General features: G+C 38.1%; 1 protein-coding gene across 3 annotated transcripts in view; it reads left to right on the forward strand.

The window, feature by feature from the left end:
• tmem63a (transmembrane protein 63A) overlaps positions 1–24,266 on the forward strand; it is a 69,990-nt gene that overhangs the window by 13,249 nt on the left and 32,475 nt on the right. For all 3 annotated transcript variants that reach the window (XM_034921716.2, XM_059025345.1, XM_059025346.1), the window contains 10 exons: positions 2,769–2,848; positions 3,365–3,437; positions 7,550–7,587; positions 10,790–10,932; positions 11,471–11,522; positions 11,671–11,779; positions 12,074–12,144; positions 12,951–13,031; positions 16,206–16,329; positions 17,034–17,167. In XM_034921716.2, coding sequence (XP_034777607.2) covers positions 2,769–2,848; positions 3,365–3,437; positions 7,550–7,587; positions 10,790–10,932; positions 11,471–11,522; positions 11,671–11,779; positions 12,074–12,144; positions 12,951–13,031; positions 16,206–16,329; positions 17,034–17,167 — 905 coding nt within the window. The remainder of the gene's footprint in view (positions 1–2,768; positions 2,849–3,364; positions 3,438–7,549; positions 7,588–10,789; positions 10,933–11,470; positions 11,523–11,670; positions 11,780–12,073; positions 12,145–12,950; positions 13,032–16,205; positions 16,330–17,033; positions 17,168–24,266) is intronic.

Here is a 24,266-nt window from a genome sequence, read left to right on the forward strand (position 1 = left end):
AAAGGGGTCAAAGATACATTAAGGGACAGTGCAACCTGTAAAAGCACATGCAAAGTGTGCAAATATATTGGTAAAGATACCAGTGAAATTGCAAATAAAGAAAATACATATTTAGTCAAATCTGTCGTGCAAGGATAGCAACCTTGTATATGGTATATTTTGCATGAAATGTGTAGGAGACAGGTACATCATTATATAAAATACAGAACCACTTATCAAATATAAGAAATAAAAAAGAAAGTGAACCAGTAGTTCAGCACTTTACAAGGAACAGACACACCATGGATGACCTAAAGTTTGTGGTTTTAGAAAAAAATAAATTGGATAATGTACAGTATAGTAGAATAAAATAAATGGATAAATAGACTAGATACCATGATGCCTGAAGGTTTTAATAAAGGAACAGTAGATCGTCACATCATTAGCTACGTAGTGAATGACATCACAAAGACAAATTAGATTTAAAGATAAATAAATGTGTGGTTACCATGGCATCCAAAAGCCTATAAATACCTCCAGTGTTTGTTTTCAAACACACTTTCCTTTGACAAAGGTATGTTAAACATAAAGAAACGTTGGGAAGTTGGCTCTTTGAGCAAAAACTGTAGGGAATACACACAAACCATTGTATTCCTTAATTTTAAACACAATGCGTTCATTTTACAATTTTATAGCGTTTGATATTTTAAAATTAGTTCAGCGGATAAAAAAATGTTTTACTAAAAAAACACTGCCAACATACGCAATTCAATAGTTAAGCATTATATTTAATGCTACATTTCTAAAACAAAAAGGCTACTAATGTAGATGCCTTCCTCTTACGTGCAATTGTAACAGAATTCTAAGCGTATTCAAGCTGAACGTCTCCATCAAAACAATGCCCCAGTGCACCTTAAATAACAGCATAAGACATTTTACTAGCGAGAAGAGGCCATTCGGCCCATCAAGCTCGTTTGGTTGTTAAAAATATTGCAAAGAAAGTAAGTTAGACAAAAGACAACCACTCTTAATAGTCTTTCCACCACTCATGCATGCAATTCAAAACACAGGATTTTCACAGCTATCACATTACATGCACATAAAATACGGACTAACACAAAATCCAAACAATGTAAAAACATTGTTAACATTTGACATACGGTACAGTTTTAATGACACATGTTGGCAAACTGTATTTGGGCAGCTTCTAGCAAATGCACTTTAATGATATAAAGAAGCATCAATGCTTTTGATCAGCTTCTAGCGCATTCCTGTTTTATGTGTTATCTTTGCTTTATTTTTTTATAAGTAATATGCACTGGGATTCTAAACTGAAAGAACAGAAGAAACTACAGTAAAAGTAAACTTCGGCAAAGAGATTGGGGTGGTGATCTGAAAGATGTTTCAATAAATTGTTGTCATTTCCTCCTTTTTGTGTTTCACTTCTTTAAAACACATTTGACATGTTGACTGTCTGCCTTCAACCAGATTGCATCTTGTCATCTGGCTGAAATCCACAATTGTTCCACACCGAGCTTCTCTCTCCGGCGTTCGCCATGACTGCTGCTAGGATTGCCAACTTTGCATTTATTCAAACCCCCCCTGTCTATTTTAGTGTGGTAACTAGTTCTATTCATAAAACAAACTACCTCACTGAACACAGCTTTTCTGACAGCGATACACATATAACATTTGATAAATGTTTTATTCAAATATGTCTTTATAAATGTAATTTATAAATATATTAAACATCCATCTATCTTTACAGAGATTTGCTGAAAATAATTGAATGGCATCATATATTAAATTATGTACCTATCAAAGCTGAAATTGTGCTGCTCATTGTGGCAATGTCAATATGTCCAGCTCTTTTGTTGTTTAGCAACAGCAATTGAGAATTAAAGGCACAAATCTGCAACAGCCAGTGGTCTCCATTCGAGTCTTAATGGGCTATGCGTGTCTGGTTTTCAGTGTACTAAAAGTGGACAGCAAGTTTAAAGACTGGACTGTTCGGTCTAAAAGCGGACAGCAAGTTTAAAAACTGGACTGTCTGGTCTAAAAGCGGACAGCAAGTTTAAAGACTGGACTGTCCGGTCTGAAACTGCCATGGGGTTTACACTGCCATTTCTGATCCGGATCAAATGCATCGGTAGCATTTGATCCTGCTCAGAAATGGCAGTGTAAAAGCTCTCGGGAAGATGGTACAGATCATGATCAAATGCATCGGTAGCATTTGATCCTTTCAGTGTAAACGCTCGACTGGCACAAGTTCCAGCATGCACTGTGACGCAGTGACGTCCTTTTGTTTTGAAGATAGGTGCCAGACTGAAACATTCCCTCCAGCGCATCGGAGGAGCAGGTAAGAGAATACATCTTCCGTGTTGTTTATTTATTTTTTCTTAAATTCTTGAGGACAGGAGTAGAAAACAGTTTGCTGTTGCTTTGTTTATGCCTTCTTTGGAGAAACTGTAGTACTCCCTCTTGTTGCGTCCTTCAGCGGGATGACGTAGAACGTAATAACGTGAAGCTCGGACTTACGCTGTAAGTGCGCATGTGAAGCCCTCGTGCTGCGTGAAAGTTGATCCCGCTCAAACGGCAGTGCAAACACAACACCACTGATTGTGATCAAATGTACCGATGCATTTGATCCAGATCAGAAATGGCAGTGTAAACGCGCCTACTGACTTATCTTTGTGATGAAATATACTTCAAGTTAAATGGTAACTAAGAAGGAACTGTATTTTGGCTATAAAAGATTATTGCTATTTTGTATGTTTGTTTCCCTTTAGGTCCTTCTAGGAATCTTTGCCATCATAAGGAGGACTTTATGGGATTATGGACGACTCGCACTGGTGTCTGATACTGATGGGTAAGATTCTGAGTTGAAATTAACCACACTGTATATTACACAAGAGCAGGGGATGACAAGGGATTTGATCTTGTTCTGCTTTATTTATTTAAAAGTTTTTTTTTTTTTAATATTATTTTTAGGGGCAACATTGATCAAATTAATCTGGTAAAATGTGTATTTGCTGCAGCCATCGTAATTACAAGCTGTTGAAGTCCTCATGCTTTAAACCAGTGTGGGGGCAGGATATATGAGTGTCAGCATAATTAAACTGAAGATCTAAAACCAGATACAGAAAAGTGGTAGGGGACTGGTGAGAAAGTTGATATGCTAAGATCTGACAGTCTTTTTTTTTTTTTTTGTAGCATTGGGTAAATGCATGTGCCACAAGATTTCCCCCCTAAAAATTGCTACGGATACTGTGGTCTCTATAGTCAGTAAAGCCTTATCTGAGTGTAGGATCATTCTTGTACTATACTACAACTCTGTTATATGCTACAATACTACAACTCACCTCTGGTACCCAATCTTGTATAGTTATACAGGAAAGTCACACAGACGATATGCAAGGCTCTCTTCAACAAATGAAGAACTTGAACAAGACAACAAGGTAAACATGAGTAAGAAGGCTGAGGCTGGACGCAAACTAGCAGCCACACACCCTCCAAGAGAGCTTCTTAATCACTATGCAAAAGATCCAGGCTCCCCTGCATGTGTGGGTTCAGCATATCATTGACAGGGGTCATAATCTATAATGGCAGCGCATCACACGATACTGCCCATTACACATGCAATTTTTTTAAAGGCAAATTTAAAGAGTAAGTAGCTGGGTTCTGAAAAATATAGTGTTACATGTCCCCATATGTTGCTACAACTGTTTAAATAACGTACCTGTAATTTTTCTTTTCATTAACATCCTGACAACTTTTTACACTTATAACTTTAAAGTCTGTTTCAAAGCTCTTTTCAAAATTGTTGCTCGATTGCCCACATTGTCAAACAGGTAACACAACAATAACGATCCATGATGTGGTACGGAAAAGAAAAGCCAGAGCATTTGTCAGAGGTCGCACTAGCTTTTCTGTTCATGTATTCCTGAAACACACATGCCCAAAATTTTGCGTCCCATCATCAGATACTAAACGATCAGTTGTTAACACAAAGGCTAATAAACTCCAGGGATGTGCATTTTGGTACATGTTTATGAAAGTTTAAACTTCATGCTATATCGTAGTTTAAACAATCTGTGTGTATAGATATACATATGAACACAGACACTTTTTTTCTTTGCTATATACTAACAGCCCTGTTTTGTATTTCTCAGCAAATAAACTCTAAATAAGCAAATAAAGTTGTAACATCACAAAGACAAAACACTCTGCAATTAAGTTGTCTTTCTTGAGCGTCGTCCTGATTGTGGCATGTTAGTCACTACATCCTGCTCCTCATAATTCTGTATAACAAACATTGTGCTCTTTAGCCAAAGAGAACAATCCTATCTTCTGATAACTGTCACAAAAACGATGCAGTTTATTCTGGATGGGGAAACAACTTTAGCAGGTAGTTTACCTGCATTGGATATGTTTTTGTTTGTGTCAAAAATTAAACAGTCCTTCAACAGGGGAAAACAACAAGAAGGTAGTAACATCTATAAGAATACATGCTTTTAAAAAAACAAAAAAAGTGTACATCCATGTATTTTCTTTAAATTAGTTTCTTTTTATATTTGTAATTTTAATTAAAAACAAGAAAACGTTGTTCCTCGTTAGAAATCTAAATTTGCGCCAGTCTGCATTACTGGTGAAGATTTTGATTGCTCGTCTGTAGTTAAAATGTTCAATGTCAAAGAATCATTAAGTCTTCACTGTGCTCTTCGGAGAAACGGCTTCTTTTCGAGTTGAGAATGTGATTCTGAGCACTGAAACCATTTTTGCATTGCACTGCAGAAACAGGTATGACGACGACTGTTTGAAAGGTTTGAAAACTGAGGGAAAATATTAGCACAGTCTGTTGCCAAACCCAAACAATTACGTGTGAAGTTCAAACCACTGTCGTTCTTCATAGCATGTTTAAAGGGCAGAAATTAGTTTCTTAGGTCAGTTGCATCTGTAACCAGTGGTATGCCTTGGGCATCTGCACAAAAAACATTAATCAGATGTTTCTTTACCTAGTCACGTGTTCCCCTCCGTCATTAGGGAATCTCAGCGGATTAAAGACAATGTCGAAGGCATTGATCTTTTCAATTTCGGCAAACGGAAACCTTTTTTCAAGGTTTGATCTGAGCTCTTCAGTAAATTCTCGTCTCATGGCTTTGTAGTTGCCTGACCAGATAAAGTAAGCTTGTGACCCTTGAAGTGCTGGTCGGTGATTTCTCGCTCAAAGTCTACCTCTCTGATACCGTTATTGATCAGTAAGTCGCCTAGCAAATCTATAGCTGTCTGTACTGGCGGTTTGATCAAGCCAAGATCCACATCTTCCATTTGAAAAACGTTATTGAGTCTGTCCGTAACGGGCATCACATCAAGTAACATGTATGTAGTTGCTACAAAGCTGTAGGTTGAGACTTCTTTAAGCAAACCCTCCGCAGTCGCGTTGTTTTGTCCATCTTCACTGAACTGCAGTACAAGTGCAGGCCAATTACTTTCGATTCCTTCCACAGCTCTGCTAAGCGACAGTGACCGCACTGAGCATGGCTCTTTCAAGTTGAAGTTTCCTTCATCAAGAATCTGGTTTAGTTCTTGGAGTCTCTCATAGCGACACACAGAGTACTTGAAATAGTTGAACACAGTGTTGACTGTTTGCCAATACCTCTTAATGTTGTGTACATTTGCAGCAGCAGTTGAAGAGAAGAGTGCGACATGATGTTCTGCACAATGATCAGAAGTAATTCGGAGATTCAGTTGTTTTAAACGAGTGCTCACGCCCGACAGTCTCCCTGTCAATACAGCTGCTCCATTAGACCCCAAACCGACGACTTTAGCTATTGGAATATTACGCTGTTGTAGAACAGACCGAATTTTATTGGTTATCATTTCAGCTCTACCATCAGGCACGTCAAAATTACAAATCAGTCGATTAGTAGCTTTGCCATCCTTCATAAAGCAAATGACAATCAGTTTATTTTTAATGTTGATATTGGTAGTTTCGTCAACCAAAATTCCAACATGACTTGCACTTACTTCCTGAAGAATTTCTTCTCTTACACAATCGGCAAGAGCATGCTGAATGTTTGTGACAGATGAGTGATGTCTGTATAAATCATCAAATATGAGTTTTGTGTGTAAACTCTGAAGCCGCATTACAGAAGAGAACTGCTCATTTGCTATTTCTTCTTGTGCCATCCAGTGGACTGTTCCCATGACAATGAGACCAGGATTCTAAGCAGTGTTTGTTGCCTTAATCTACATGTGTTCATCTTTTTTTGCATTCCAATAACAGCAACAGCATCGCTGTGTCTGTGTCTTTTTAAGCTAAGATTCTTGAGAATCTGTACATCTGCGTGTATATGCTTTTTTTTTTGCCCAGCAGCTTTTTCGCACACTACAGTACATCTTGCTGTCTCGATAAACAAGCCACGAGTACTTCATCTCCCATTGATGATATGAACGTATTTTTCATTTGCATTTTTCTGCATTGCTACTGGTTGCAACTGCTTCGGTCACTGTAGTACTTGTACAGTCAGAAGTAGATGGCTAAGATGCAGATGGTTAATCTTAATGAGAATCCCCATGACTGCTTAGCAAAAAAAACTGCTTCTATATTGTCACAGACACTTTGGCACCAGAAACATCTACAAGTAAATATTCTTAATATTGCTGCGACCTACAGGACAGGGGTGTATTTTAATCAATGCTGTTATATTCCAGAACAGTGTTTTAAACACTAGATTACCACAAATATGCATATCTGCATCCCTTTCCCATCCTGTGCATCCCGTGAATGCGAGACAAAATATTTTTCCGTCCAATGGTGATTTATGTTTTTTTTTTTTTTGGTGGTGCGTAAACTTTTTCTATGCTGTCCCCTTTTCTTGGCATACATTTTGTTGCACCCCCCCCTCCCCCCGTTAACAAACACATTCTTAAATGTTTTGAATTTGTACTTTCAGATATAATTTATAAATGTTGAAAACGCGTATCACAAATTCAACATTCCTAACACACAAATCTGTGAATTTTTATATATATATATATATATATATATATATATATATATATATATATATATATATATAATATTACACTTGGTGAGTCAGCATTTAGCTAGCATTTATAACAACTAAATCCGTGAAAAAATACATGTAATGTTGGCGATTCAACATTTACCTAACAGATACATCTGAAAAATATTATTGTTCAACAATTAAATCTGAAAAAATAAATCTGGGTTTTCACAAAATAAATATTTATTTTGCCAGGTAAATCTGAAGCTAAATGATCAGATCTCAAACTTCAGTGCACTAGAGCAGCCATTTTGAAAAGAGTTTTGAAACAGATTTTAACGTTAGAAGTGTAAAAAGTTGTCAGGATGTTAACAATTAGTTAACATGGGTGCATGTACAATGGATGCATTGAGGCTGAATTAGGAAATATGCATAACTTGCATTCGCCATCCCTGTACACCATATGATTTGTCAGTTATGTCAATTGGGAACACCATTGTGATGCTATTTTATTTTCTGCACAAAGTAAAATGTGGTGTTTTATATTTTTTATTTTATAGGGATATTGTTCTTGGATTACATTTGTCTTCCTAATGGAGTAAGTAAAGCTGCAGTTTTTGTTTTAATACACCTGTTAATTCAAAGCCTTGATATATACTGTTTGTATATATGTATATGTATATCTGGCATAGTAAGGGGTGAAATATATGAATCTATGTTGCATTGAGTCCAGTATACTTGACATTTAATTAGTTGGTCCCATTTGTGTGATAGTGAAGGCACCAAAATGTATTTGACACTTTACATTTTACATACACTCAGTGAACCACACATCCAGTTGTAACAACACAACATTCATTACCATTAGTTATTTAGAGTATCAGGACAGACGTCTGCATGACTGTCAGATGAATAAAATGGTGTTACACTACAGTAAAGTATCGTAAAAAAAGGAGGAAATATCCCTTATGTACGGAAGCGTCCTAGTGCCAGGACGTAGGACTTTCTATCTCCTGTGTAGGACTTTGTATCTCCTATGTTGGACTTTGTTGTCCAGATTTCTCCTGTGAATGTTTGGGTAAGGACTAGTTTGCGTTTCGCTTACTGCTTTTTTATTTTTGTTTGAGAAAAAAAGCTAAAAAAAGCTTTTCTTTTCATTTTTTCCTGTTTCTATGCCTTCTATTTGTTCTAAGTGTGGTTCTCCACTTTCACCATCTTCTACCACAGATTTATGTTTAACCCTCAGCGGTCCATTTATTCAGCGCGTGTCAGGCGCGTCAGGTCCAATTTATTTTCACGCACAGTTTATTTTAGACGCGCTGTTGAAAAGTGTTTTTTTTTCACAGTAAAACAGGTTTAAAAGGCACTGCATATCAACAGGACACTCAGTACTGCATCTCCAGCCCCGCCCCACACCTTGTTCGCTATATTTTTCAAATGCCTCTTAAAAATAGTACATACCGATAAATCATCTCTTGATCACTCGTTTTATCACCAAACTCCTCAATAATGTGATCCAAGTCGTTATTTTATTACTATAACATCTAAAAAAAGCTCTGCAAATGTTTGTATTATTCTTTGAGCGCTGGATGCGGAAGCAGCTATCTTGTTTGTTTATGTCCGTGTTATCTGTGTGGTGTTGGGTCTATCAATATTCATGAGATACACCCTTTTTTCGGCTCCTATCGGTCTCACTCGGCCATTGAATGGTTTTCTCGGCTTTTTCCGGAGAAAAAATGACTAGAGACCTGTTTGTTGCGTCTTTTTGATGATGTCGGACAGGGTCCGACATTGGACCGGAAAGGGAAAATTGCTATGTCGGACCAGGTTCCGACATAGGACCGCAAAGGGTTAATGTGTGTAGATATGTCAGTCACTCCGACTCACAAGGGAGTTTCTTCCCCACTGTCACTTCCTTTCTGATAAAAGCTGTTCTACACCCTCTACTTCTAAAAAAGCATGCAGCCCCAGAGAACAGCGGAGTTCAGGTTTTTCTCCTCCAAGGAAAAGAATGAGAAAATCCACACACTCTCGCAGCAACAGAGAGAGAGACATGCCGGTGAAACATTATAGAGCCATTATAGAGGCTCCAGCAGCCACGGCTCATCCATTTCCTCTGCAGCTGCCTATGCCTAAAGATCTATTTTTTTCAATGGCTAAAGGAATATGAGCAGTCAAAGCATGCTCTACCTTTACAGCCTGTAACCCACACAGCAAGTTCTGGTACCGTTGCACCTGGAAGTAAACAGGAGCAATATGTTCCAGGTGCTCCCACCCTAGGACGATGACGTCTTTCACTCCTCCTCTGAGGATGACACTTTGGAGTACACAGATGGCCCCTCTCCTATAGATATATATAGATAGATAGATAGATAGATGCAGATGCCGTACTGAGAAGGAAGGATTTCATCCCCTGACCTTTGCAGATCAGGATGACTTCCTTAGCATCTTAGATGCAAGGGATAAAAAAAAAGCCTTTGAGGGGTTTGCCTTCCATGAGGATGCCTGCCTGCCCAGAGTAGATAAATTCTACAGGGTACCAGTGGATCATAAAAACCACCTTTTCAAACAGCCTAAACTGGATACCATCATGGCTACACCAACTGCAGGTATGTCCTAGAGCTACTTCTTTGGGTGGATCTGATTTAAAAAAAAAAAAAAAAAAAAGATTGCACTGTCTTCACATGCTGCATTTGTGTCAGTAATCAGGTCTATGCAGTAAAGTATCAGCATATGCTGTGGATCCAGCTGTCTACAATTTTGCAGGTTCAACTGCAAGTAGAATGTGATGAGATTTGATACCACGCCAGAGCTGTGGCTAATGTCATCTCTGCAAGAAGTTGCATCCAAATGATAACCTCTTCTCTGTTAGAGATACCCTTTCACGGTGAGCTTTTATTTGGCACAAGCCTCAAAGATTGTCTGATATGATATGAAGGAGGCTAGACAGGCTATAAGATCTTGCTCTACAATAGCTCTACAAAAGGGAGAGGTGCATCGTGAAACAGAGGTTTTTTCAGCAGACAAACATCATTCAGAAATCAGCCACCTCAACCATGGTTCAACAGATAAGAGGGAACCCTGGCCAAATCAATGTAGCTCTGTCATCTACCCATTTATTCACCTCTAGGTTCTCCTTGGGGGAAGTATCGGTTGCTTCTCAGCCTTCTAGACTGATTGGTTCGGTCTCACCTCTTTGAGGGATGCTCTCCGAGCCAAGGGGAATCTCCTTACTCCTCTCTAATTCACGAAGCACATTTATCCTTTTATCAATTCACAGAGATGTTTCTTTCTTCCTGCAGCCCTCGCTTGTGTCCAGTGAATTATATTGGAACTACTGTTAAAAACTGTCAAATATAAAGTAAACAGCTAAACTGCATTTCCTTATTCTTCAGCTAAAAGTATAAGACTTCAGACTTATACTTTAAGGCATTAATGAATTAAATATATTCAAAACTGTCACAGATTAATTTATAGGTCATGGTGTAGGTCAGTGATTTACATCAATATACAGCTCTGTGTAACTTACATTTTTGGTTTAGATAATGGATAAGGGCTTAATCCTAGCATTTCAAAAGGGAAACCCTGAAAGTAAACAGTTGTATGGTGTAATCAAGGAAGGTCATGGAAACCTACTTCTGCACAAGTTTGGCTTATAAAAGTTGAGAACGGCTTCCCCACATCTTAGGCAAGTGACTTGCTTGTTCTGGTTCTTCCATGATTTCTCTTTTTACAGTAATGGCTTGGTGTGGGATGTATACTGTTACTGACATGCATGTATTCTTTTTGCTTGGATGTAGTGAAGACACAATTAAAGAGAAATGTGGCAATGATGCCCTGCACTACCTGTCCTTCCAGAGGCATCTCATTGGCCTTCTAGTGGTTTTCAGCATCACATCTGTTGCTATTATCCTGCCTGCCAACCTCACAGGAAATTTATTAGGTAAGACTAATTACCTACATGTAGTTGCCTGCGTAATGATTTAAAAAATATTTTATAGCCAATTAAATAATTCCGTAAATATTTACTGTCATACCCTTCCATTTGTTATGTAGTTTTGAAAGAAGCAGATGCTACAGCAAACAAGCATTTTCATTTTTAAAATGGTACTGTTCTATGTAGTAGGGAGCTCTCTGTGCCTTATTTATTATAGTCTGTTAAGATGTTACCATTATGACATGAACACCGTTCTCTTCAGCTAAATACCTTTGCACAATCTAAACAAAGCCAGCTTTCTAAGTAAGTGGAGTGCAAACCTAACTAGGAAAGAGGTTATGTTTTTGATGCAATTTCACTAACACTTGTCTTGAAATCCTAGCTTTAAAGCCTGTCTACTATTAATTCTCATATTGTTTGCACTTTGCTGGAATACTGTACATGTTTTACTGTAACTTATGAGAAATTTTGTTTAACAAGAAAACCAATCAAAATGTATCAAAACCAATTGTGTTTTTTTTCTTTTAATTTCTTCTAAATGCAGACAATGACCCTTATAGTTTTGGGAGAACTACAATAGGAAACTTGAGCAAAAAGTAAGTACTCGGTCAGGATATTCTTTCTAAGAATGATAGGATTGTATTCCTGCATACTTAATTTGTGAAAAGTTGGTTGAGATAAGGACTGCTCTGTTGTATAATAAGAAATATATTTTAAATTAATGTTTGTCTTGGTTCGTTTCAGTAACAACCTTCTATGGCTTCACACTGTGTTTGCAGTTTTGTATCTCATTCTAACAGTCATAGCAATGAGACACCACACATCACAGATGAAATATAAGGTCAATGACTCTGTAAGTACCAGACAAATTAATACATGATGTTAACTTTTATTAAACTTTAAAACTGCTGTTTTTCCAAGTGTGATTTTTATATAGTGTATGTTATGATAAGTGGAATCTCTGTTTTCTATCATTTGGATTCCAACTCTGCTGCAATAACTAGACAAGGTACAGTTCTGATAAACAAACACAGTGTATTTATCTTCAATATTGGCTAATGTTTTGGGGAATTTTAAGTTTGGGGGACGCTTTATGTGCTTCTACATATGCTTCATTAAGAAATTCAGTGTGTTTTTTCCTTGTTAGGTGAAACGTACCTTATTTATAAGTTCCATATCAAAAGATGCAAATAAAGAATCTCTCAACGGGTACTTTAAGTAAGTAGAAAGTAAATGCATTTATATTTTAAAGATTATTTGAATGGTTGACATGTAATAGGTGTAATTAAAAGTTAAGGCAATGTATTATTGTCAGCCAATAGAGTAGTTGCGTATACAGAATGCCTTCAGAGATATTTGTTGATGTCTGTGGTGATGCTGACCTGGCTCAATAGTGCCGGTACATTGACCAGTCAGTTTTCACTGCATCTCGGTGCCATTTTAATTAGATGCATCCTGGTGTTTAAGAGACTTCATGAACTTTTTGTTGTGTTAGCTGAGAGTGAGCTTTTTCAAAATCGTACTCCCTGCACTATAAACAGAGTTGATATTGCATTACACAATACACCATACATTATACATATATGCATCAAGTACAAATTAAATAAAAAAATATTATCAGTGTTATGCACATCTGCATCAGAAATTACACATTACAGTTATATGGCATTGACTTCAATTCATTTTGTACCTCTTTGTAGTTATGTGATGCTTTATCTGCTTGGGTATGATTTGCCATTTTCAGTTTTATTCTTATTTGGAAAAGGTAGGTGACTTCATGTGAACAAAGGTTATACTTGCTGGTTGTTACTGTAAATTTGTAAGGCAGTCTGGTACCTTGTTACACTTTTATATAAATACTGATAACAATACAGAAGTCTCAGACCTTTAGGAGGAAAAAGAATGTGAGGGAGAGAGGGTATTGCTGAAATAGCAATGGTGAGAAACTTGCCAGTTGAAGGGAAAAGAGTGAAGGTTTAGTAAGCACTGTTTTTCTAATTTATTTCTGTTTTACTTCATTTTAGTGAGGCTTACCCAGAATTTAACATCTTAGAAGTCAGTCTGTGCTATGATGTTGCAAAACTAATCTATCTGGCCAAAGAAAGGTAGGAATGTCTTTTGGTATTCTGTCAAACTATTGATTGTCAAGCTTTGTCCCTCAGGCTCTCTGTGACAGGACAGCGTCACTGGCAATGGTGTATAGACCAGGAAGGGAGACTCTGACACAGAAGGGCTGCAGTAAAGCATGAATGTGCACATTTAATTATAAAACAAATAACAATAAACTAACATTGGAACGGTGGCCAAAATAAACAGTTTCACAAAACTCTACAAACACTTTTAAGTACAACACAGAATGGACACGAACAAAACACATTCATCAACAAAACGGCGCACGGGCCAAAACAAAAGGACTATACAAAACACTCACAGACGCACATAAACAGACCGGACGAGACAGCACGGAACACTGACAATCCTTCACATTTAACACACTAACCATTTCACCACCTGTGATCACCTTATTTATACACCTGTAGCTGGAGCCTTAATTTATCATTTAAACATTTATTCAATTGATGGCTCCAGCCACATTCCCACATGTGTCTTAGCAGGGAGGATTTTAACTCCCTCCCTGTCATCCAATATTCCCCACACACATACCCATGCCACACACACACACACACACGCACACACATACCCGTTCCACACATATCCATGCCACACGCACACACACCCGTTCCACAAACACACACACATACATACACACACACACACACACACACACATACCCGTTCCACACACACACACACACACACACACATATACCCGTTCCACACATATCCATGCCACACGCACACACATACCCGTTCCACACACACACACACACACACACACACACACACATATACCCGTTCCACACATATCCATGCCACACGTACACACATACCCATTCCACACACACACATACATACCCGTTCCACACACACACACTGTTTAGTCTCAGACTTTCAGGCTTGTGTTTTATATGTATTAGAATGTAGGTTCTTAACATCTGTTCAAGGGACCCTTTAAAAAATAGCAAACATAAATAAATTAAAATGCTCTGCAGTCTAATTCCTACTGTGTGTAGATTCCACATGGGAACCTTTCTCCCAACACAACAACAAATATACAATTAAATGCATTCAATTGGAATAAACCACAAACAGTAATTGTTCATAAATACTACTCTCTGTCATTTCCCATTATAAAAAACAATTAAAAACAAAACAAAACAAAAAACACTGCAGTGTTCTTTTAAACACAGTTGGGCAAAAGAGAAGTTTCCTGAAGTACATCCTGGACTATTTTTGAGTATTTCATTATTGAATACATTCTTGTTGTCCACTGCTTACATTTTTACATATGCACTACTTAACCAGTTGTGAATAAACATGCTAAGGACATTCTATAGGAATTGAGTACCATATCAGCACCTGGGGATATATAGAGGTGTCTGTCTGTGCCACATTTCTATATGTACATATTGTGGATGCTGATCTATTTTTTCATGAAACCGATAGCTACAGTGCCTTGCGAAAGTATTCGGCCCCTTTGAACTTTGCGACCTTTTGCCACATTTCAGGCTTCAAACATAAAGATATGAAACTGTAATTTTTTGTGAAGAATCAACAACAAGTGGGACACAATCATGAAGTGGAACGAAATTTATTGGATATTTCAAACTTTTTTAACAAATAAAAAACTGAAAAATTGGGCGTGCAAAATTATTCAGCCCCCTTAAGTTAATACTTTGTAGCGCCACCTTTTGCTGCGATTACAGCTGTAAGTCGCTTGGGGTATGTCTCTATCAGTTTTGCACATCGAGAGACTGAAATTTTTGCCCATTCCTCCTTGCAAAACAGCTCGAGCTCAGTGAGGTTGGATGGAGAGCATTTGTGAACAGCAGTTTTCAGTTCTTTCCACAGATTCTCGATTGGATTCAGGTCTGGACTTTGACTTGGCCATTCTAACACCTGGATATGTTTATTTGTGAACCATTCCATTGTAGATTTTGCTTTATGTTTTGGATCATTGTCTTGTTGGAAGACAAATCTCCGTCCCAGTCTCAGGTCTTTTGCAGACTCCATCAGGTTTTCTTCCAGAATGGTCCTGTATTTGGCTCCATCCATCTTCCCATCAATTTTAACCATCTTCCCTGTCCCTGCTGAAGAAAAGCAGGCCCAAACCATGATGCTGCCACCACCATGTTTGACAGTGGGGATGGTGTGTTCAGGGTGATGAGCTGTGTTGCTTTTACGCCAAACATAACGTTTTGCATTGTTGCCAAAAAGTTCGATTTTGGTTTCATCTGAGCAGAGCACCTTCTTCCACATGTTTGGTGTGTCTCCCAGATGGCTTGTGGCAAACTGTAAACGACACTTTTTATGGATATCTTTAAGAAATGGCTTTCTTCTTGCCACCCTTCCATAAAGGCCAGATTTGTGCAGATTGTTGTCCTATGGACAGAGTCTCCCACCTCAGCTGTAGATCTCTGCAGTTCATCCAGAGTGATCATGGGCCTCTTGGCTGCATCTCTGATCAGTCTTCTCCTTGTATGAGCTGAAAGTTTAGAGGGACGGCCAGGTCTTGGTAGATTTGCAGTGGTCTGATACTCCTTCCATTTCAATATTATCGCTTGCACAGTGCTCCTTGGGATGTTTAAAGCTTGGGAAATCTTTTTGTATCCAAATCCGGCTTTAAACTTCTCCACAACAGTATCTCGGACCTGCCTGGTGTGTTCCTTGTTCTTCATGATGCTCTCTGCGCTTTAAACGGACCTCTGAGACTATCACAGTGCAGGTGCATTTATACGGAGACTTGATTACACACAGGTGGATTCTATTTATCATCATTAGTCATTTAGGTCAACATTGGATCATTCAGAGATCCTCACTGAACTTCTGGAGAGAGTTTGCTACACTGAAAGTAAAGGGGCTGAATAATTTTGCACGCCCAATTTTTCAGTTTTTTATTTGTTAAAAAAGTTTGAAATATCCAATAAATTTCGTTCCACTTCATGATTGTGTCCCACTTGTTGTTGATTCTTCACAAAAAATTACAGTTCCATATCTTTGTTTGAAGCCTGAAATGTGTCAAAAGGTCGCAAAGTTCAAAGGGGCCGAATACTTTCGCAAGGCACTGTATGTCTGCATTTGAAACACAAATATCTTCATTAAGTTCTATCAGCTTGACTTTTAATTGGAATATTGAACTCTGTTTGCCTCCACTTTCAGGAAGAGGGCAGAGAAGAATTTAATCTATTACAAAAAACGATTGGAACAAAAAAGGGAGGTTGCAACAATCAACCCCAGGCCTTGTGGTTACTTGTGCTGCTGCAACCTCAAGGGGTGTGAGAAGGTACGTACATGCAATACAACTCTGGAGTTCCCAGTAACAGGTTGATAAGAGATTACCAGGAAAATATCTAAAACCACACCCCCTTTAAAATGACAGTGTCCTGTGCATACTCAGATGGTTCGGTTTGAGCAATGAACACAAGTGCCCCGCCCTTAAAATCGTATTGCTGTATGATAAATAGGCAGGCTTCTTGCAGCAGTAGGGATTCTAAATAACATCCTCAGAGATATGTGAGGTGGTTTCTAAAGTCTGCTGAGTTGAGAGACCACTAAGCTCATTGCTGCCCTAATCCATCAGACTAGAAGTGAAAGAATCGAGCATTAATGAACTGTGCCACTTACTATCTCAATTGTTTAGTTGATTTACCATGTCTCCTGCTGTCTCTCCCACTAGCATTATGTACATAATAGCACCATCTTGTGGTAGTTTTAATTAAACAATTCAAAGGGTCATTTTATTTTATAATAAATTTATCCCAGTAAACTCAATCCACTGTAAACCAAATCTCAGCTAACAAATTACCTACATAAACTTTAGAAGATTGGGGTCGTATATTCTTCACTGAATATAGACATCTACTAACATGGTGGTAACATGCTGAAAATGGTAACATTGGGTTATTGTGGAATTTAAAAAAAATACAGAATTTGAGGACTGTTTTATATGTAAATAAATAAATAAATAATTGGTATCACTTCTAACAGGTAGATGCCATTGATTACTACACCAGTGCTGAAAAAAAATTTGAAGAAGAGTACATGAAGGAGAAAGAAACTGTTCCCTCCAAACCCCTGGGAATGGCATTTGTGACCTTGGAGAATGAAACAATGGCAACTTGGTAAGTTATTTTCAGAATTCATATTTTGGTGTAGTACATGGTGGATTAACCCCTTTACAGCCAAGCGCTTTTGTCATAGATGTCACCCCACAGCCAAGAATTGTATGACCATTTTTACCACACTGTCTTTTAAAGTGCGGTAAAAGAAAAAAACGTATTTGAGACAGTAGAGTGAGAATTTTATTTATTTATTTATTTATTTTTTATTTCCAGACCCTTGCCATTTTCACCCTAACAAAACATGTGTTTCTTTTATTATAGGAGATATGTTTTCAACAAGAACACTTTTTTTATTTTTTATAAATTGTTACCTTAAAATATAGTTTACATAGCTAAGAAGGGAAGCAAAATTGAACATGGCCAATGGTAGCCACCTAAAGACCGCTAGGGGAATTGAACATAACCAATGGAGGCTGCAAGGGGTTAAGAGATTGAGAGTGGCTCTTCGGGTCCTGGGTTGCTGGTGTACTGCTTATGAGTACTAGGGGCCTCATATGATAATGTTTGATGTACCACCCCCACCCCCCCCTTTTATTTATTTATTTTTAAATAACTTGTTAATGTGGCCTGATGTGTTTCCAGGTGGGTTTGTAAAATAAACATTATTGTTCTTGCCTTTCAGACAAAATGGGGCAAGTTGTACATTTATTTTCCCTCTTAATAAGGGTGCAGGGATTGTAAAGGTTTCTTTTGAAGAAAATCGGCAAGTTTATAAGATCTTTTTTTGAGTGATCAGAAAGTAGCCCATCAATATAACTTGTGCAAGTAGGATTTCTACTGTTCTCTTTCATGAGATTCCAAATCCTATTCTAAAATAAATTACTTTATATGAGGATATTGCGGTTTGGTCTGAAAGCTGCTTGATCTACACTTGGGATACCATCAACGGGTGGGGCAATTCCTTGAAGTATAAGCCTTTCAAGTAATTTGTACATGCAGCTTAGCACAGAGATAGGGTTGTAACTTACTGCAAGTCGATGGTCTTTCTGAGATCTTTGAGACCTTTGCTTTGAACCAGATCCTGGGTATTTTATTTTCCTGGATGACTCTTGAAAGAAAGATGGCTAGGGAGATGTTATGCTGGAAGTCTTCTTCGGTTTCAGGTACAATGGCTCTCAAAAGTATTCACCCCCCTTGGACTTTTCCACATTTTTATTGTGTTACAACATGGAATCAAACTGGATTTAATTAGGAGTTTTTGCCACTGATCTACACAAAAAAAGTCCATAATGGCAAAGTGAAAAATAAAATCTACAAATTGTTCTAATTAATTACAAATATAAAACAGAAAATAATTGATTGCATAAGTATTCACCCCCTTTGCTATGACACACCTAAATAAGCTCTGGTGCAACCAATTCTTTAGAAGTCACATAATTAGTTGAATGGGGTCCACCTGTGTGCAATTAAGGTGTTTCACATGATTTCAGATTAAATACACCTGTCTCTGGGAGGTCCCACAGTTGGTTAGTACATTTGCTAACAAAAACTACATCATGAAGACGAAGGAACATTCAAAGCAAATCCGGAATAAGGTTCTTCAAAAGCACCAATCAGGGGTAGGATATAAGAACATTTCCAAGGCATTGAATATCCCCCGGAGCACAGTAAAGTCCATTATTAAGAAATGGAGAGAATATGGCACAGCTGTGAATCTGCCTAGAACAGGCCGTCCTCAAAAACTTGAGTATCCGGGCGAGAAGGGCACTAGTCAGGGAGGCAACTCTAAAGGAGTTACAGTCTTCCACGGCTATCAGACACCTTTATCCAGGGTGACTTTTAGATGTTACAGGGCAGTACAGGGTTACAATGCAAGCTTAATATATAATACAGTATCAGGGTTAGAAGCTAACAATATTGTGGTACTAGTCCAAAGGACTAGTAACTTTTGAAACTTGCTAGTCCTGCTGTAAACTTACTAGTTCTTATGTGAAGTGCCTAAGTTGGAATTACCAATAACCGACTAAAATAGACTAAAATAAACACTGTTTTATACATAAGGCCCTGTGAAAATCGCGGGAATTTTCTTTAAAATTCATGGCAGTGTCACGGGTCTTGCAAAACAAATGCAATGTGTAACCCATACTGATCTTGGGCATCAGTCGACTCGTCAGTGTGACCACTGACAAGCAACCAGACTGTTTTACCAATTCAATAATCTCCTGCTTGTGATACTCGGCAACTTTAGGTAAGTATTCACATCTCAGCTGGGCTGATGAAGGAATCACTCCAACATTTGCTACACTCTGTCTGAAGAAGTTCCATAACTTTTGGTTGCCCAATTTTCAAAAGGGATATTTGCACAAACAAACACCTCTGTCAGGTCAAAATTTAATAAGTGGACTTTTGGAATATTGAAGTCATCGTTTTTTGTTTCTTTGCAAGTAAAGCAGTCGTGGTACTGCTCTGGATTTCTGCCTTTCTCTTTCGGTGAATACTTGCTGTCAACTGACGAGTTTCAGTAGTGATCTACAGTAACGTTGCAGGTCATACAGAAGAGCTTACCTCCATCGCTGTGTGAACTCCTGCTGGATACTGCTTTACGTGATCTGCTGCAGACGCATTTTTAGCCTTTTTAGAGACATCAATTTTCTTGTTTACAGTGTGTAGTATTTTAGTTTCCCGCTTACATTGCATATAGTCACATGAGAATCATAACAAATACAAAAGAAAAACGAGGGAAATGCAGATCTTTTCAAGAAAGCTGGGGGACTTTGTATAAATGGATTTGAATATGTGAAGGATTGCCTTATGGTTTGTCAGAGCAGCCAGTGAATGTTTTACTTTTTGAACACTGCAGTAACAGTTCTGATTGACACCTAATTTCATTTGACAGAACCGGTGATTTATTTGCACTATGCGGGACCTTATATTATATTTCCCCCCATTGGTACTTGAGCCCCAGAGCACTCACGGAATCGCCGCCTATGCACCTATTATCAGTGATTTAAAGCCTGGTTTTCAAATGAACTAATTGTATTGGTATAAGAAAAATGTGTTTTTTTTTTTAAAGTAATTTTAGCTTCCAATCACTTAAAATATGCTGACGATAATGTAAACACCAAACTACAGACAGCGAGTCCCAAACTTTAAACATGTTACTGTTGTTTATAGGTAAGAACTCAACTGTATTATTAATATATTGTGGTGTTATGTTTTAAGCAACATATTACGATAATGTTCATTGTGGTAATTGTTTATTTATTAGTTTAAAATGTTTTTGTAAAACGTGGCCTATTTTTTGACCTTGTTAGTACAACCAGCCCCCTTTGCTAATCACATCTTCAGTCTTTTTTTTTTTTTTTTTTCTTTTGTGGTGGGGGGTTGCAACCCGGTATAAGTCTCCACATTTTTGTAAAATGACTTTACACTTACTTCAAAGATGCATCGTGTTTCAATAAATTCAAACGCCCAAATAAACGTTCCATCCCGCGTAGAGGGAGAACTCAAAATGTTAAACATCATAGTGTGGTTGGCATTGCAGGGGAGATGAAGGGAGGTTTCAGTTCCAAGTGACTATGTTGTAAGCATTATGAATGCTTATTCACCACTGCTACATCCTGTTAGATAATTGACTTTCCTGTATTTTTTTAATGCAACACTCTGAACGTGAGAGTATGTACGTAAGTACTCGGCTACTGAGACACAGACATCAACTAGTCCTCATCAGATTTATTTCACCTCGGGCGAGCAGGAGTTTCTAACCCTGTAGTATAGTTTACAGTAAGTGGAAATAAATACAACTAAAATACAATATGAAAATGGATGCAGCCAGTTAGGATTACAAGTTCTATCTACAATGATATAATAGTGCAAGGATAGTTCGTTAGCTGAGGATCCAGTAACTTTGTGCGTAGGTCAGGGAAGTCCAGTGCATAATAGGAGGACTAGTTCAAGAGATCTAGACTTGTAGTCTAAACAGGTGGGTGTTTAGGAGGCGGCGGCAGGCAGTGAGTCCTGGAGTTCTCCGGTAGCTAATTCCACCATAGATGGGCTACGAAAGTGAAGGACGGGCACGGGAAGACAGAGAGTAGAGGGAAGGCATGATTAGTCAGCCAGGAGGAGGAGCGGAGAGGGCGAGAGGGGGTGTACGGAGACGCGATGGATTGGAGGTAGAAGGGGGCAGTGCGGTGAAGGAATTTTTCCCAGCAATCTTTCTTTAGAACAGCAAACTTCTCAATAGTTCTTTTGTTGAAGTCCGTTATCTCTTGGATCAGCAGTTTCTCCACTGACTGCATCACTCATGTGTTCAGTTGATCCCGGTTCATCGTGTTTCTTAAAATTGTTATCCTCTTGATAACAGAGAAGCATCTCTTCAATTCCATCATTGTCATAGGTGTTGAAATTAGAATTTGCAATAATTTCATAGTCTCTGGAAAATGTGTCCTGCAACCAAAATAGTGCCTTAGCACCATGGAATTCTGGCATCCGGTTATAATCAAAAGCTCTTTCTTTGTTCAACAGTGGATATGCTTGCACTGTCAGTTAATGCTTGCAATGGAAGCATTGGTTATGTCTTTGAAACTTTGCAATAACTATGCACTCACCAGATGTTTTGTGAATTCAAAGTGTTCATTTGCATGAACCGTTATAATGTCACACAGTTCTTGTGCCACTTGCTCCATTGTTTTCATTTCGGTTCTGCGTCTGGGGAAACTCAGACTCGTCCAGCAATTTTGAACCCAGATCCTCAATGGATTCCTGCTTCGGTAGTAACTCTCTCAACATATACTGTGCCAGTATCTAGTTGTTGGAGCTGACTGTACAACATGTCAACATGGGGCATTATGTCAAGGGGGGACAAAAAGATAGAAAAGGAACTCCCAGCATTCTAATAAATCCCCTGGCCTCAGGAATAGCAGTGGACTCAGTCACCAGACCATTCAATTGTCTGAAAGGGATTAAAGGGACCCTCTTGTTACTTGTAGATTATATTAACTGTCCAAATATTGAAGTACCAGTGCATTGCAGCCCCTTTCGGAAGCTCTGAGAAAACAATATGTAGTTGATCAAGCAAAGCTGTAGCAATTGATTCTGCATGAGAGTCTTTCAAATGTGTAAAACCATAAAACAACTTTACTGTTTCCATCATTATACTGATAAACCAATACTGACTGACACATCTGTTGACACATCTGTTGTATAGTCGGCTTGTACAGCCACATATTCGGTGCTTCTCAACTGCAGCATGCAGTCAGCAGCTCGTTCTGTATAGTTTTTAAAGTACCCTTAAACACTGTAGCAGTGCTCACATGCTTCTCCATTGCACTTATTACTGGATACAAAAATCCACTAAACCTCGAAGCACTCCTGGATTCAATGCTGATTCTGTTCCATCATCATCACGTAATGCCAATTCAATATGAAACTGTACACGCTCAATTGATTTTGACAGAATGAACCGGTTCCTGTCTACTTCCTTTTTCTGCTTTCTTATTCCCACACAATAGCTTTAGCCCACTGTGTTGCAATATTTACACTTCTGAAAATTGCTAGATTTTATTGAGTTGTCTAAATGGCATCTACACAATTTGTGTTTCTTCATTTTTTCAGAAAGATATTTTAAGTCATTCACTCCTATTTGTGTCCAAGTAGGGAAAGCACTTCTTTTTTTCGTATCATGCTGTTGTAAACTTCCACATATACTCCATACCTCTGTCTTTTGAGGACTGCTTGAGTTTTAAACCAGGCTGATGACTTCCTAATCTTTTCACCTGAAGCTTCCCTTCATAATTTAGTTCCAAGACTGGTTTCATAAAGTAATTATTCAACCATATTAATTTAATCTACTAGAAGAATTAAGCTGAAGGGAAGCACATGCAAGGCTGCTGTTATCCATCAGTTACCATTTCCTGTAGGTTGGATTTACCCCCCAAACCTCACATAAAATCGCTGCCACTTTGCCTGTCAAACCTTGAAAATCAAAACTGTGTATGTGCAGTGGAGAAAAACGGTGCTGTAGATTTGCTGTGTTCGCAATTCATATTTAGTGACACACACACGTGTGTGTGCGTGCGTGTGTGTGCTTGCATACTTGGGTTTGGTGGTGCCCCAGCGCCTTCTATACTTGAGCTATACATAGGCTAGGGACTGGAGAATGCTTAGCAGCCGAGAGAAGTTCAGCATTTAGTTGAAGGATTTTCATGGTTGAACCAATGACCAAGGTTTCTGTACCATGGTAAAGATTGCTTGAGAGTCTATACTGTCCAGGATCTGAAATATTTAGCCTGCTAGTACAGCTTTGGTTTCCCCTGCCAAAGCAAGGTACTTACGGGGGTATACAGTGGGAACATAGCTGCATTATACCTCTTTATTACCACTGCTTGTTGTTACCACATGTCTAATTACCACCATTTCTGTTTAACTGCCTGGAAACAATAGAAGCACATCTTAACACATGTAAGTGCAATAATGAACATATGGAATTTTGTACTGTAACTCAGCCAAACATTTATAAGGGAGAGTAGTCATTCAGGGACACGTTCATATGTAATTAGACACAATGTAGTAGTGTTCAGAACAAACTCATTACTGCACGAGTATACTTTATTATTATTATTATTATTTATTTCTTAGCAGACGCCCTTATCCAGGGCGACTTACAATCGTAAGCAAAAACATTTCAAGCGTTACAATACAAGTAATACAATAAGAGCAAGAAATACAATAAAACAAGTAAAGTACAAGTTTGACAAACCACAATTCAATAATACAGCAGGTAATAGTGATAGTTACATCAGGATATGATTAAATAGTGATAGTTACATCAGGATGTGATTAAATACAAAGTACTACAGGTTAAAAACTTGGCAGATTACAGTATTCTGAAGTACAGGATTAAATGCAGTAAAATAGGGGCTGATAAGAGCAAAATAAAGCACATTTACATGAAGGGTGATAGTGTCCCAGGATATACTGCGCTCTGTATATCCCTACAATATACAGACGTGCTCAAATTTGTTGGTACCCCTCCACAAAAAACGAAGAATGCATAATTTTCTCTGAAATAACTTGAAACTGACAAAAGTAATTGGCATCCACCATTGTTTATTCCATATTTAATAGAAATCAGACTTTGCTTTTGATTTTTTATTCAACA

The sequence above is a fragment of the Acipenser ruthenus genome, chromosome 6 (genome assembly GCF_902713425.1).
Source record: "Acipenser ruthenus chromosome 6, fAciRut3.2 maternal haplotype, whole genome shotgun sequence".
In the NCBI taxonomy this organism is placed as follows: Eukaryota; Metazoa; Chordata; class Actinopteri; order Acipenseriformes; family Acipenseridae; genus Acipenser; species Acipenser ruthenus.